Source organism: Salvelinus alpinus, chromosome 26 (assembly GCF_045679555.1).
Source record: "Salvelinus alpinus chromosome 26, SLU_Salpinus.1, whole genome shotgun sequence".
In the NCBI taxonomy this organism is placed as follows: Eukaryota; Metazoa; Chordata; class Actinopteri; order Salmoniformes; family Salmonidae; genus Salvelinus; species Salvelinus alpinus.
Window position 1 is genome coordinate 18,997,239 of NC_092111.1, and position 16,005 is coordinate 19,013,243.

Consider the following 16,005-nt stretch of genomic DNA (forward strand, 5'->3'; position numbering starts at 1 on the left):
TCCTATCTTCTGAATCACAATTGTAGCGTCGGTACAGTAGCCTATGCTTCGGAGGGGGGAGGGACAGGTAGCCTAAACATGCACACACACTGGCAAGGATTTTCAGCTTGCATGCAGACACTGGAATCATTTTGAGTGACAGAGTGAGGGCTTCGCTTAGGCACTTTGTTGCGTGTTTTTTTGGAAGACTAGAAAAAATGCATGGAACGTAAAATAACTTAATTAACCGGTTCCCATGCTTTTGAAATAATGGTAACTTTCGTTCCAGGTTACATTTCTGTTCCCTGAACCGGTTCCAACACCTTGTTCCAACAGAAAGAGAAATGGAAAGGGAGATACCTAGTCAGTTGCACAACTAGCTGCATTCAACTGAAATGTGTCTTCCAGATTTAACCCCTCTGAGGATAGCATCCTAATTGCATATAAAATGGCAGCCTATTTCCCTACATAGGCCTAGTGCACTAGTTTGTACCAGTGCCTTTTATATCCAGAATTAAAGAGGGCAAGTCAAAAGTAATGTGGGCCTAACATGGATCCTTGAGGGACCCACATACAGGAATTTCCTTTTCCTGCCTGTTTAATGGCTGGGAGACAGATACACATGCACGCACATACACAGTGCTGTGTTGCAGGGCAGGTCAGTGTAATAACAGAAGGGGGCCTGCAGTGTGAATTTAGTGGAAAAGCAGAGCACTCCAGTAGTGCTGACGGGGCAGCGAGGGACAGACAGGTCGTCAGGGGGACGATGTATGGCCCTTATTCTCCTCCTATGTCTCCTGGATAAGCTGTTCCAGGAGCCGGGGACCTGGGGACGGAGGGCATGCACACGCACACACTCTCTCTCTCTCACAGCTCAGCAAATCATCAGGACACTGCCAAAGGGGTGAGACTAAGGCCTCGGACACTTTCCACTCCATAACGGCAGATCACAGTGAGGCCAGACTGGTGGCAAGGAGTGTGTGTGCGTAAGAAAAAAAATAAACTCTCCTCCAACTCTCCATCTTTCTCTGGCTGGCTGGCTGGCTGGCAGCTTGGCTCTCTCAGGGAATAAAGTGCCCATATTAACAATTTGCTTTAATATTTCCACCCCCGCAACAACCATATCTTACAAGTTTCATTTCTATGACTTATCTATGAGTCCATTCCTACGGGGGCGTGTATTATTCACAAGACAAAACAGCACTAGGAATAGAAAATTAGACACAAATTCACATTTTGCTCAATCTTCATAACAATGGACTGATTTTACAATCTCAGCAATAACAATCGGCTGTTTGAGAGAACAACTTCTGAGAGGGATTCGTAATTACATTCATGGCTCATCAAACTCATACCTGTAGAAACAGAGGAGGAAGAGAGAAAGAGCGAGAGTGACAGAGAGAAATAGCGAGCGAGAAAGAGAGTGAGAGCGAAAGAGAGCGAGATAGAGAAAGCGAGGGAGAGAGAAAGATAGCGAGCGAGCGAGAGAAAGAGCGAGGGAGGAAGAGCGAGCGAGAGAGAGAGAAAGAGAGGCAGAGAGAGAGAGACAGTAGATTCCCCTGCTCAGTCTCTACAGGGAGTTGGAGTGAAAGAAGAGAAAAGGGCTAGATGATGCAGTGTTCTGTGGACCCAGAGAGACAGATATAACAAGCTGTGTGCCTGGGAGGGAACGAGGCCTGCACTTTCTAGTCTCTAGTCTGTGTGAGTCACACACCACACACTCCACACCTCTGACTAAGACCAGAGAGTCTTCTCATCATACTGAGCCCTGCAGGACACCACACCATCACATACTACCTCTGATACCTCTTTCTCAATCTCATCCCTCTCGGTTTTTCTCTCTCTCACCATACAACATTTTTCGTAACAGAAAAGAAAAATCTGTATTTTTTTTTATTGGACAGGTTCCTGTTGCATCTCCCTGTTTCTCTGTTTGAAAATATTTTCTACCCATTGCTTGCCTACTGAACAGGACCCAGCTAGCATTTCCTCTGAGTAGGCTTGGACGGTATCCAGATTGTCATAGCTTCATACCGACATTGTGTCATCCCAGGATATTTAGTAATTCTGGCACTGAACACAATTGGCGCTATTTTCAATCCGAAGTTTAGCAATGCTAACAACTACATGCAAAATACCATAGTGAATTCTAGCTAAATGCTAACGAACGCATGCAAACATTTTATACAGTCTCTTACATAAACTATTTGCAGGACAGACATCCCAGGTCAAAGTTATACAAGTAACAAAAAAATGGCACTCACAGTTTGCTGCACACACAAAACCAATAATAGATAGCAAGGCTGTTGATCTAGGAGGGGATTCTAGATATCTAGCAACTACGTTAGCAAACAAAATGCACAACTGCAGAGTATTTAGCACATTTTAGTCAGTTCACTTAATAGTTACAAGAGTTCTAGCCGGCAAGCATTTAGTTGTGAATTCCATACTGTAACTAGATCACGTGGTGTGTGCTGCACAACACCGGTCTCTCGTCTTTGTGTGCTTGTAATAAGTGACTGGGGACTACTTGTAAGCGTCATAATGTAAAATAATGTGATAGTTGAAATGAAGAACGTGATCAGCTTCATCTCTCTTAACGTATTGCACAAGTTGACTGCAAGTATTTATAAAGGTACGCAGACTCAGTGTTATGACATAGATGCAGAAGGTAAACAGCATAGTGGGTCAATTTACGCAACAACTAAGAGCTTTGAAGAGCGAGACTTAACTTCTCCGCTGTTTTGGTGCCCTGGCTACCACGCTGTGAACAGCATGAAGCAAACCCGTGCACGTGCAGATACTGTGTGTGACTGTGTGAGAGCGAAGTCTTTCAGCTCGCTCATCTTAATATTTAACTTTTTTTTTTTTTTAATTGTATTTATTTAACTAGGCAAGTCAGTTAAGAACAAATTATTATTTACAATCACGGCCCAGGAACAGTGGGTTAACTGCTTTGTTCAGGGGCAGAACGACCAATTTTTACCTTGTCAGTTCGGGGATTCGATCTAGCAACCTTTCAGTTACTGGCCCAACGCTCTAACCACTAGACTACCTGTCGCCCCTAATATCTGCGGTCCAGCTCATGGCAACGTCAAAGTATCTACAAATATCCTAATTTGTTTAAAAAAACGTCAAAGAAAAGGTTTCAACTGTATTGAAAAACCATCCCGTAGCTATTTCCAAATACCCGGAATACAGTTTATACGCCAAGCCTACCTGTAAGGTGTCCATCCCACTAGTGGGGCTGGAGTACAGCTGGCAGCAGTTAGATGAAAGTGAATTAGTGTTAAAGTGAATAGATTAGAGGAATAAAGTTGTTGACACACTGCTTCTGATCATGCCACCTGATTGCTCAATCATCATCAACATAATTATTCTCGCTCTCAAATTCATAGCCAACCAACTTTCACCAAGCTAACCAATGTCAAACACTGCCAGGTGCAGAAGCTGTCAAATCCATTCTACAGGAGTAGCAGGGTTGGACTGCGTACAAAAAGCAACCGTGAGAAGTGTACCTAATTCTAGTGATCTGACCCTGGTTACATTTCACAACATCTCTGTCAGAGAGAGAAGAGCAGGGGACTTGGCCATTGCCTCAGAATGCTCACAAAGGTTATCAACGCTATCACGTGAATAGCCATAGGGAAGAATATAGAGAGATGTCATTGGATCACTGGAAATAACACCAGTGGCTGTTGAAATCTGGTAAAAGGAGATTGAGAACATCGTGTGAAGTCTGGTACGCACATGCTCATTTAAATCAATGCTTTATTCGCCATGAAAGGTTGCATCTCCCTATTCCACCCCTTAGTCGGAGGGTGTGTATGTGGGCGTGTGTGTGTGCACGTGTATGTATTTTCCTCAGACATAAACTCACAGAAGAATGGTGAGATGTACTCTGTCTGCATATGTATCCACAAAGCACAACAGATTGAGCACGTTTGTATCTTAGGAGTAACTTATCCATTTCTCTCAGAATGTTCAACTGTGGAGGGACAAACACAAACAGCATCATCGACATGTTTACAGTTGTTATACAAAGCCTCCAGACTACAGGAAGAATAACGTGCATAATGAGAAAGGTACACAGATTCCCTGTATAAATAAAAAAACTAAAAATAAACATTACATAACAAATGTATGAGTAAACGTTCCCTACAGGGTTGGGGTCAATTTGAATTGAAGCAGTCAGGAAGAAAACTGAAATTCCAATTCAATAATTGAAGGAAGTCATTGTCATTGACTTTTCAATAAACTGAAGAGGAGAAGCTATTTATTTCAAACATAGTTCCATGTTTGAATTTTAAATTCAAATCACCTCCTGAATTGAGTGACACTTAACACAAAAACAATCTTGATGGTGACATTTTGGAAAGCAATGACGCAGGTTGTAGGCCTATGGTGTGTATGGATAGAGTGTGTTTCAGGCATGAATGGTTCTGGTAGCAAGGTTATTTAGACTTTGGCTGCGTTTACACAGGCAAATAATTGGCAATAATTGAACATCCTGAGAGAAATGGTTGAGCGACTCATAAGACACAAAAGTGCTCAATCTGTGGTCAGAGTAGAGAGTAGAATGGGGAGGTGGAGAGATGGGAAGTGAGGAGAGGGGAGATTGGGAGGTGGAGAGGGGAGGTGGGATAGGGGAGGATGGGGAGTTCGGATGGGGGAGAGGGGAGATGGGATGGGGAAGTTGGATGGGGGAAGAGGGGAAGTAGAGAGGAGATGGAGAGGTCGGATGGGGGAGAGGTAAAATGGGAGGACAGGGGAGCTGTGGAGGTGGGATGGGGAGGGGGGAGGTGGAGAGGTGGGATGGGGGGAGGTGGAAAGCTCGCATGGTGGGAGAGGGGAGGTGGGGAGGTGGAGAGGTGGGATGGGGAGAGGGGAGGTGGAGAGGTGGGATGGGGGAGAGGGGAGGTGGGGAAATGGAATGGCGGAGGTCGGATGGGGGGAGAGGGGAGGTGAAGAGGTCGGATGGGAGGAGAGGGGAGATGGGGAGTTCGGATGGAGGAGACGGGAGGTGGAGAGGTCGGATGGGAGGAGAGGGGGAGTTCGGATGGGGGAGACGGGATGTGGAGAGGTCGGATGGGGGGAGACGGGATGTGGAGAGGTCGGATGGGGGGAGAGGGGAGGTGGAGAGGTGGGATGGGGGGAGAGGGGAGGTGGGATGGGGGGAGAGGGGAGGTGGAGAGGTGGGATGGGGGGAGAGGGGAGGTGGGATGGGGGAGATGGGAGGTGGGATGGGGGAGGTGGGATGGGGAGAGGGGAGGTGGGATGGGGAAGAGGGGAGGTGGGATGGGGGACAGGGGAGGTGAGATGGGGGACAGGGGAGGTGAGATGGGGGAGAGGGGAGGTGAGATGGGGGACAGGGGAGGTGAGATGGGGGACAGGGGAGGTGAGATGGGGGACAGGGGAGGTGAGATGGGGGACAGGGGAGGTGGGATGGGGGACAGGGGAGGTGAGAAGGTCATATGGGGACAGTGTAGGTGGGAAGGTCATATGGGGAGACAGTGTAGTTGGGAAGGTCAGATGGGAGACAGGGGAGGTGGGAAGGTCATATGGGGAGACAGTGTAGTTGGGAAGGTCAGATGGGAGACAGGGGAGGTGGGAAGGTTGGCCTTCTCAGGATGTATGAGATGTATTAGAGTTGATCCACAGGAGAGCAGCAGCAGAACACCACACCTCCTGAGCCCACTGTCAATTACACCACACTTCAAAGAGGCTGCTGGCTGATGACTCAGCACTGCTCTGGGTCTGTGTGTGTGTGTGTGTAGGGGTCTCTAGAGTATAGAGGTCAACTAAAAACATAAACAGGTACAGTCGCTAGCTCTACTTGTTCAAACACCATAAGAAAATAATGACAATGTCAGTTCTTCCTAAAAACATTAATTTCCATGTACCTTCTCTGTAGCTTGTTAAAGCATTTATGTGATTCTGTAGATCAGATCAGTTTCTGATGCAGACAAGTTATTGTAAATTAAACATGAGACTCAGCCTGGAGGAGGAAAATATCTCCTATCGCCCATCTCACATTAGCATCCATATTTCATATGGAACATGGACCTACTGAGCTGTTTGATCAGAATGCATCTCTATTACTGGAGAAAACGATGGTATCTAATGCAGAGATAACTGTGTTATAGGACTATTTCTTAGCAGTCTAAGACATGATCGTAATACAACAATGATCGTGATCAGAATAGCAAAACAAGTGCACTAACCACTTCCTGTTCCCCTTTGATTGTTTTTGTTTAGTGTTTTTTCCCACGGATGCCGCATTACGCTCTCTCAAAGAGTTACTGTGGCTAGGCCTAATGGTAAACAACAAAACACTGAGAACAAATGCTTTTTCCATTCGAGAGTTTCACACTTGTGCAGGCAGGCAGCAGACAGCAGTTATAAATATCCCCATCAGTAGGCTGGGTCTGAATGTGTTCGCAGAGCTGATCTCACATCAGCACCAGGAAGAGAGGGAGGGAAAGGAGGTGGGAGGGAAGAGTGGAGAGGGCTAAAAATAGCAACCAGCCGCCTGGCTTCATCTCCCCTGGATTACATTATCCCCTACCCTCCGTCCCCTGCTCTGCTCTGACCGTAACTATACTTCTGTGGCAGCTAGCCACCTCTACTGCCTAGTCTGAGGATGACAAAACTGGTCTCTCTCTCCCTCTCAGGAGAAACTCTCACCCTCTCTCTCCTAGAAGCTCTTTCCCGCTCAATCTCTCTCTGTCTCCTTCTCTCTCATTCTCTCAATACGGGCAAGGGAAGGCCACCCTCTTTCATTAAGAAAATGCTTACATAGGACTTTGAGAGAGAAGGGAGGGGACGGGGGAGGTGGAGAGAGGATTAATCAATGGGAAGGTAAAGTTTCTGCCAAGATAATATGAATGGAAGTAGAGCAGGGGATGTAACATCTTTGATATCTTACTCTTTATGGCTGTAAAGTTTGCCATCACTTGCATTGTGTGGTGTAGGTTTGTTTATCTGGAGTTTTCAATATCTGATCATAAATGACTATACCACCACCACCTGTTAAATGACTATACCACCACCACCTGTTAAATGACTATACCACCACCACCTGTTAAATGACTATACCACCACCACCTGTTAAATGACTATACCACCACCACCTGTTAAATGACTATACCACCACCACCTGTTAAATGACTATACCACCACCACCTGTTAAATGACTATACCACCACCACCTGTTAAATGACTATACCACCACCACCTGTTAAATGACTATACCACCACCACCTGTTAAATGACTATACCACCACCACCTGTTAAATGACTATACCACCACCACCTGTTAAATGACTATACCACCACCACCTGTTAAATGACTATACCACCACCACCTGTTAAATGACTATACCACCACCACCTGTTAAATGACTATACCACCACCACCTGTTAAATGACTATACCACCACCACCTGTTAAATGACTATACCACCACCACATGTTAAATGACTATACCACCACCACCTGTTAAATGACTATACCACCACCACATGTTAAATGACTATACCACCACCACCTGTTAAATGACTATACCACCACCACCTGTTAAATGACTATACCACCACCACCTGTTAAATGACTATACCACCACCACCTGTTAAATGACTATACCACCACCACATGTTAAATGACTATACCACCACCACATGTTAAATGACTATACCACCACCACCTGTTAAATGACTATACCACCACCACCTGTTAAATGACTATACCACCACCACCTGTTAAATGACTATACCACCACCACCTGTTAAATGACTATACCACCACCACCTGTTAAATGACTATACCACCACCACCTGTTAAATGACTATACCACCACCACCTGTTAAATGACTATACCACCACCACCTGTTAAATGACTATACCACCACCACCTGTTAAATGACTATACCACCACCACCTGTTAAATGACTATACCACCACCACATGTTAAATGACTATACCACCACCACATGTTAAATGACTATACCACCACCACCTGTTAAATGACTATACCACCACCACATGTTAAATGACTATACCACCACCACCTGTTAAATGACTATACCACCACCACCTGTTAAATGACTATACCACCACCACCTGTTAAATGACTATACCACCACCTGTTAAATGACTATACCACCACGACCTGTTAAATGACTATACCACCACCACCTGTTAAATGACTATACCACCACCACATGTTAACTGACTATACCACCACATGTTAAATGACTATACCACCACCTGTTAACTGACTATACCACCACCACCTGTTAAATGACTATACCACCACCACATGTTAAATGACTATACCACCACCACCTGTTAAATGACTATACCACCACCACCTGTTAAATGACTATACCACCACCACCTGTTAAATGACTATACCACCACCTGTTAAATGACTATACCACCACCACATGTTAAATGACTATACCACCACCTGTTAAATGACTATACCACCACATGTTAACTGACTATACCACCACATGTTAAATGACTATACCACCACCTGTTAACTGACTATACCACCACCTGTTAACTGACTATACCACCACCTGTTAAATGACTATACCACCACCTGTTAAATGACTATACCACCACCTGTTAAATGACTATACCACCACATGTTAAATGACTATACCACCACATGTTAACTGACTATACCACCACCTGTAAAATGACTATACCACCACCTGTTAAATGACTATACCACCACCTGTTAACTGACTATACCACCACCTGTTAAATGACTATACCACCACATGTTAAATGACTATACCACCACATGTTAAATGACTATACCACCACATGTTAAATGACTATACCACCACATGTTAAATGACTATACCACCACATGTTAAATGACTATACCACCACATGTTAAATGACTATACCACCACCTGTTAAATGACTATACCACCACCTGTTAAATGACTATACCACCACCTGTTAAATGACTATACCACCACATGTTAAATGACTATACCACCACATGTTAAATGACTATACCACCACATGTTAAATGACTATACCACCACATGTTAAATGACTATACCACCACATGTTAAATGACTATACCACCACATGTTAAATGACTATACCACCACATGTTAAATGACTATACCACCACATGTTAAATGACTATACCACCACATGTTAAATGACTATACCGCCACATGTTAAATGACTATACCGCCACATGTTAAATGACTATACCACCACATGTTAAATGACTATACCACCACATGTTAAATGACTATACCACCACAGAATTATATTCACTGAGTTCAATGGTTATTTATCAGGGATGTAAACTGCTGAGGGCCCAAAAAGGTGACACTTTTTGTGTTGCACTGAAATATGCAAAAACAAATCCCTGCTAGGGGGAAACGCAGGTTTTAACTAATTAAACTAAGAATATGATTTACATGATCAGTCTCTGTGTGTAAAATTTAAAAAAAGTGGTTAATGTGAACCTAACTTACAGCTAAAAAATGTAATGTATTTGTTGCCTAGACTTTACTGCCATGACACTCAAGTCTTGAGAAAAAAACCAATACACTAATATTGCTGTTAGCCATGACAGCCTTTATAATAGAACGCTTGTGACCACACACATATACATAATGCACTTGGGGGAAAAAACATCTTAAATGTAGAAATAGAATGAAACAAACAGGCATTCTATTTTTGCTCTATTATAGTGGCCACTATAATGGCTACATGTGTGCAAAAATAACATCCACTGAGTAAATTTTTTTAACAATCCCCCCTCAACACAACAAAAGCAATATATTTGGGCTACACTGCACATTATTACATTGTACACTTTCTGCCTGTGGACATCTGTTCTACAATGTGCCAGCAGAGCATAATACCCTTTGTTGACATAATTGATCTATTTCAGGCAGAGAGTACACCTGGCATACCTCTTTTATCCACTGTATTGAAAGAGGGAAAGCGTGTGGCATTTCCTTCACCTCTCCAGTTTAAGCCAGGCCCAGCTCCAGCTACACTTCATCCCTGAATCCACTTCTTTAACAAGCAACGCCTTATTTTCACCCAATTCTCACATTCTGAAAATTAACCACATACTGTAGAGGGAAAACATTGGTTCACAGATAGTAGTTCGTTCGTTAGCTAGTTAACATTTCACATAGTTTGCCAGGGTCCAGTAAGCAACTCAAATAACTTGAGGAACGGCAAGGAGCCGTATACCAGTTAATACTATAGTGAATTGGTTAGGTTACTAACGTTAGCTCATCTGATGTTGTAACGTTAGCTAGCTAGCTGTCTGACTTTATTAGCCAGCTCATTTTCAAACAATAAACTAAATTATTTGATCAGCTAAGTTGGCTAATGTTGCTCAACATTTCTCTGGCTAGCTAACGGAGAATTCGATCCAGCTACTATAGCAAGATACTTAACAATGCTAACAATACTTGTTCCACCACACTTTCTCCCTCACCTCAAACTTTCCAAATGCCAGTTGTTTTTCAGTTACAGCTCATTCATCACCTTCTCACCCCCGTCTCCGTGGTCAGGCTTCTCACCTACCTCTTCTTTATCGTTCAGGGACGCGCTGCTGTAACTAGCAAACTGCCTTTGCACCCTACTGCTGTCTTTCCAGAGTGCGCACTAATTCTGTAACAAGCAAATTGGTTGTCCCTTCTCTCTTCAGTCGCGTGCTGCATTCTGTTGTTATGTGAACGATTGGCTGAGCCTTGGATACAGCCAGTATTGCTCCAAATGTGCATCACTCCTTCGTTTACAGTCAGTAGTGATCCAAACCCCACCCTCCCCCCAAACCTTTTCTCATCGGATCGGCACGATTCACGTAGGTCACCTATATTGGATTAAAAATGGCAAATTTTGCTGAAAGATGATTAGTTTGCACCCCTGATGAAGACCAGAGGGATTATTACTTTATTCCCTCCTCTCTATTCCCCAGGCCTGTCCCTCAAACTATTCTCTCACCTACATCTCCATACAATGGAGCTGTCCTTTTCGCACACGCTTCTCTTCCTGTACTGCCTGAGTCACAACCTTGTACAGGTAAGAAAGACAGTAGAGATGCTACACAGCAACAGTCGCACAAACACACGCAAACACAACCAAACAAACACAAATATGCATACCACAGCAAGACCTCAGGGAAAAGACAGAGTGAAAATAGACAGGAAGGCAGAGCGGGTATAGTCCATTAATTGATTGCAAATGTGCAAATCATTTGGGAACAGAATGGTATTTGAAAAGTGAGACTTCCTTCAACATGAGACAGTCCTTCCCCCTGACAGTCGACACATTTCTGAAAACACTTCCACTTGTCTGATGTAGTGGGGAAATTATGGGGAGTAACAGTTAGCAATACAAAGGTCAAGGGACAAACTCTCACCTTCACTTCCTGTCGACGGATTACAGAACAGCCTTAATTTATGATATCTTATTTCCTGGGAATCGTTGAGCATAATACGCACACGCACACACACACAAAGACTGAACGTATTCCTGTGGCATTTCCAGGCAGGCTGTTATGTGTAGCTAACCACTGTAACAAATGCAGAGGCACAGAGTAGAAATATCATTATGACAAGGAATAGTAAAATTCACCAGGTGGATCAGAGGGAAATATCACTGGTTCCTATTGGACAGGCAGTCTGATCAGGATGGAGGCGAAGGTAAGCTAAAACACACACAATAATATTTTGAAGATAAATACACAACTCAAAGGATGAGAGGACGAGAGTACTAAACTAAATATAGTACTAATGGTCAATAGGGAATTGTCAATGTAAATAGTTGGTCTTCAGTTCAACAGCTGTTTAGAATCTGTGGAATGTCAGTCCTGAACTTAGAGCTATGTGTGCTACGGTCTGTTCATTGAGTCTGGAGCAGGATACTTGTTCTTTGGCCATTGGCCCAGTTGTACTGCAAGAACTTCTGATTGGTCAACCCCAAGCTAGGGTAGGGGGTTATAAATGGCATCCTGTTTCTTTGTTCTGTGGAGAAAAGCTGAGGACAGGGGAGATTGAACATCTACCTCCCAGCATAACATCTATGATTTGTCCTCTTTGAATAAACCAATTTCTCTCCCCCTGATTTGCTTTGGAGTTTGTGTTATTGAAGAATAACATCAATTCCTAACACACACACAAAAAGGTAGATGAAGGTAAAAGCTTATCAAACACACCAATGAGAAGGCTAAAACTAAATATAATCTATGAAGTAGAACTACAGCGTGAAAAACAGTTGGTTGACCCAATCTGTGCACACAACAAGGCATTTCAGCTGCAATACAGTATGAATGGGATATGTCATTATAAAAGCATGGCTTTCAATAGAACGTACATTTACTTGGAGCAAAAACAGACAAAAAAGGTAGTCCATGTAGGTTTGAGTTGTTGTTTTCAGTACGGAATAGTGGGCAGACACTATGCCATGAGTGATATTATGCATGACCTGCACTTAAACCATTAGGCTAGCTAAGAACACATCTAGAGTGTGAGTCAAACTAAAAACAATGTTGCAGCAAAACGATGAGTCGGATGCCGCAGGAAATATGAATCCATATAGTGCCGTACATACAGTACCAGTCAAAAGTTTGGACACACCGACTCATTCAAGGGTTTTTCTTACACTATTATCTACATTGTAGAATAATAGTGACGACATCAAAACTATGAAATAACACATATGGAGTTACCAAAAATCAAATCAAAATATAGTTTATATTTGAGATTCTTCAAAGTAGCCACCCTTTGCCTTGATGACAGCTTTGCACACTCTTGGCTTTCTCTCAACCAGCTTCACTTGGAATGCTTTTCCAACAGTCTTGAAGGAATTCCCAAATATGCTGAGCACTTGTTGGCTGCTTTTCCTTCACTCTGCGGTCCAACTCATCCCAAACCATCTCAATTGGGTTGAGGTCGGGTGATTGTGGAGGCCAGGTTATCTGATGCAGCACTCCATCACTCTACTTTTTGGTCAAATTGCCCTTGAATTCTAAATAAATCACAGACAGTGTCACCAGCAAACGTAGAAAAAAGTACAAATAAAGGAAAAACCCTGGAATGAGTAGGTGTCTAAACTTTTGACTGGTACTATAAACACTCAAACACAGGTAGGGAGATGCAATTCACACCTTATCCATATGTGATGTCCGTTATCCAGAACGCCCGCTCCACAAATGGACGCAAGGTGAACACGCACACACAGGGCTACATAATGGCAGAGTTACCACATGATGTGTAATTGGCCAGTTCTGGGATTACCTCTGCAGCTAAACTGTCAAAACAACCTAATCTGCACTGAGACGCTGAGCTGCCTGTTTGACATGCTCTACTCTGTTCTTAACAAGCTCCACCAGCCCACTGATGGAACGGACAGCTTCATATTTACACTGGAGAGTTGGAGGGCAAAATAATTAAGAATGAGATTCTTCCTCCTGTATAGATTCTATATATGTAATGGGTTTTGTCAGCCGTTTTCAAAGCCTGAGACAGTGTTGTAATATAAATTGCTGTAATTGCATTTATTTTATTTGCCACGCGCAATTTCAGGAGTTGAGAAATGAACGTGGTATCACTGGAAAGCTGGGATAACCCTCTTTTAAAAGAATAAATCCATCTACACTGCTTTTGAAGACATGTTTTCCCTGGGATTGATTAGATCACCTTTATTCTTTGTTTTGTTCATTTGTTTTAATTTTCTTTTCTATTGTTGCTGTTCCGTTCTTATTTACAGGTTGCTCGGTCTGTTTACTGGAACACGTTTAATTGTTGTATGTAATGAGCCCGTTTGATTCTGAAAATGTCAACAACAACAAAAATGAAATGAAAAAGCTAGAAACAGGCCTAACATTTATTCAGTATTAGAGAACTGAATACAGTTTGACTTAGCTTTCCTTTCACCCTGTCCCCCTCTGTGTACCTTCTTTTCTATGTGTGAAAAGCTGTAGTCTGTCTGTCTGTCCTCAGCTCCCTCCCTGCTTTTTAAACAAACAGTTACACCTACCCTAATTACCCCCAACATGATAGGCTCATTATTTATCTGCAGCATCAGAAAATGGGTTGAAAGACCGAAAGCAATACAAGGAGGGAAATAAAAAAAAACTTCGGAAGCCATGAAATTCAAATGAGTGAAGTGTCACGGAAATTATTAAGTAGAGAAATGTTCATGCTGCAGCCTCACTGTGGTAATAAAAGAGAACATTGTTTAGAGACAATAGGGGAGGAAAGGGGAGAGGAGAGGTGTCAGTCCTACCTTGACGTGGTTGTAGTCTGTCTTGCTGGACTCGCTGCCCAGGGGCTTGGACTCGGCCCGGGGTTTGAGGACTTGTCTCAGGGGGCTGGAGATGGGAAGGCCTGTCACACTGATCCCATCTGGAACAGCAGCAGAGACAATCAGCCAGTCAGAAGACACACGACTACAGTAACCCCAGACTACATTTCATTTAACTACATTGACAGTTGTTTAAACTCACATAAGCATAAAAACATATTGGGGTGAGAGTTTCCCTCGTCAAGTCAGGAGCAACTCCTATCTCTTCTTCAAAAACCAGGACATGATCATTTAAATACATTTTGTGAGCAGAATATGAAACAGTAGCTCAAGACCCATCTTTCTTTTTCTATATTTTTAATGCAGAGTTCAGAGCTGTAATCAACACAATCCTCCACAGAGCTTCAGAGGAGCATCAAACAGCCAGATTGGCTTCCTGTATTAATGACTACTGAAGGGGTTACTATTTTCAGCTAGCTACGCTACAGAATACCCCACAGTGTGACGTAGGCACTGAGCACCCAGTCTCTCTGACGTCAGTGGAAAAATCTCTGTCTCCTGAGGGAATCACTGGGCTAGCTGCTGCAAAGATCTGGGCCACAACACACACACTCGCCTTACACACGCACTTACGCACGCGCCAACGAACACACACACACACAAAGGAGAACGACGTGGTAGGAATAACAGTTTGAGCCCGCCAGCTCTGACTCCATATTCCTCTTTGATACAAAGCTTTCCAACACATTCTACTGACATGGCTGGCATGTCCATATTCATAAATCCTCTCAGAGTAGGACTGCTGTTCTCAGATCAGTTTAGCCTTTTAGACCATAATGAATGAGATTACATGGACAGGGTGCACCTGATCCTAGATCAGAACTACTAGGAGATGCTTTGTGAATATGAGCCCAGAACCACTAGAGCTGGCACAGTGTCAGTCAGCATTGTGTCTTTCTCATGCTCCATATCCTACTCACAGAAAGAGATGATATATGCATCCGGACAGAGGGAGGTGAGGGAAAGAGGAAGAGAGAACACTGATAAACAGTCTCTCCATTGACTAGAGCTTCCATAAAGGCCTGTTTCAGCCTGTTTCCAGACACACATACATCTTCATGTCTAATCCTGACAGAGAGAGATGGAGATACAGAGACAAACAGAGAGAGAGACAGAGAGAGTGAGTAACGGGGGGAGAGATTGACGACGACGTCGCACATCATCATCCCTCTTTTCTTGCAATCACTCTCCATCTATCCGTGCCTCTTTCTCTCGCTGTCTCTCTCTCAAACTCTCTCTTCATTCGCCTAGCGGGAGAGTCTGACACTAAATATAAATCACTACAGATTATATTAGTGACAGTGAATTGATCTAATACACAATGACACACTGAAAATCATCAACATAGTCTTCCACAAAAGATGAGGTAATGTGAATTTCTGCAACGCCACCTCTCCGCTCCACACATACTTCTGCTTTTCATAGAAGATGAGTCAAAGCTATTCTAGTAAAAGGGGGCCTATGACTGACTGCATTGTAAACAGAAACCCTTCTTCAATATCCTGTTGAGGGGAGAGGAACATGAGGCTGTAAAATACAAATCAACAAAGTCCCGTTCTGTTCCGTGGAGAGAGAGAGAGAGACAACACCTGGGCAGAGGTCGACTCTGGAAGCAGCACGCACAGGACCTTTGACCCCCCATTAACATACATTAGT

General features: G+C 43.5%; 1 protein-coding gene across 2 annotated transcripts in view; it reads right to left on the minus strand.

The window, feature by feature from the left end:
- The window catches only part of LOC139554868 (trafficking protein particle complex subunit 9-like), a 279,884-nt gene that overhangs the window by 135,503 nt on the left and 128,376 nt on the right, over positions 1–16,005 (minus strand). For both annotated transcript variants that reach the window (XM_071368091.1, XM_071368089.1), the window contains one exon: positions 14,272–14,390. In XM_071368091.1, the coding sequence (XP_071224192.1) occupies positions 14,272–14,390 (119 nt within the window). The remainder of the gene's footprint in view (positions 1–14,271; positions 14,391–16,005) is intronic.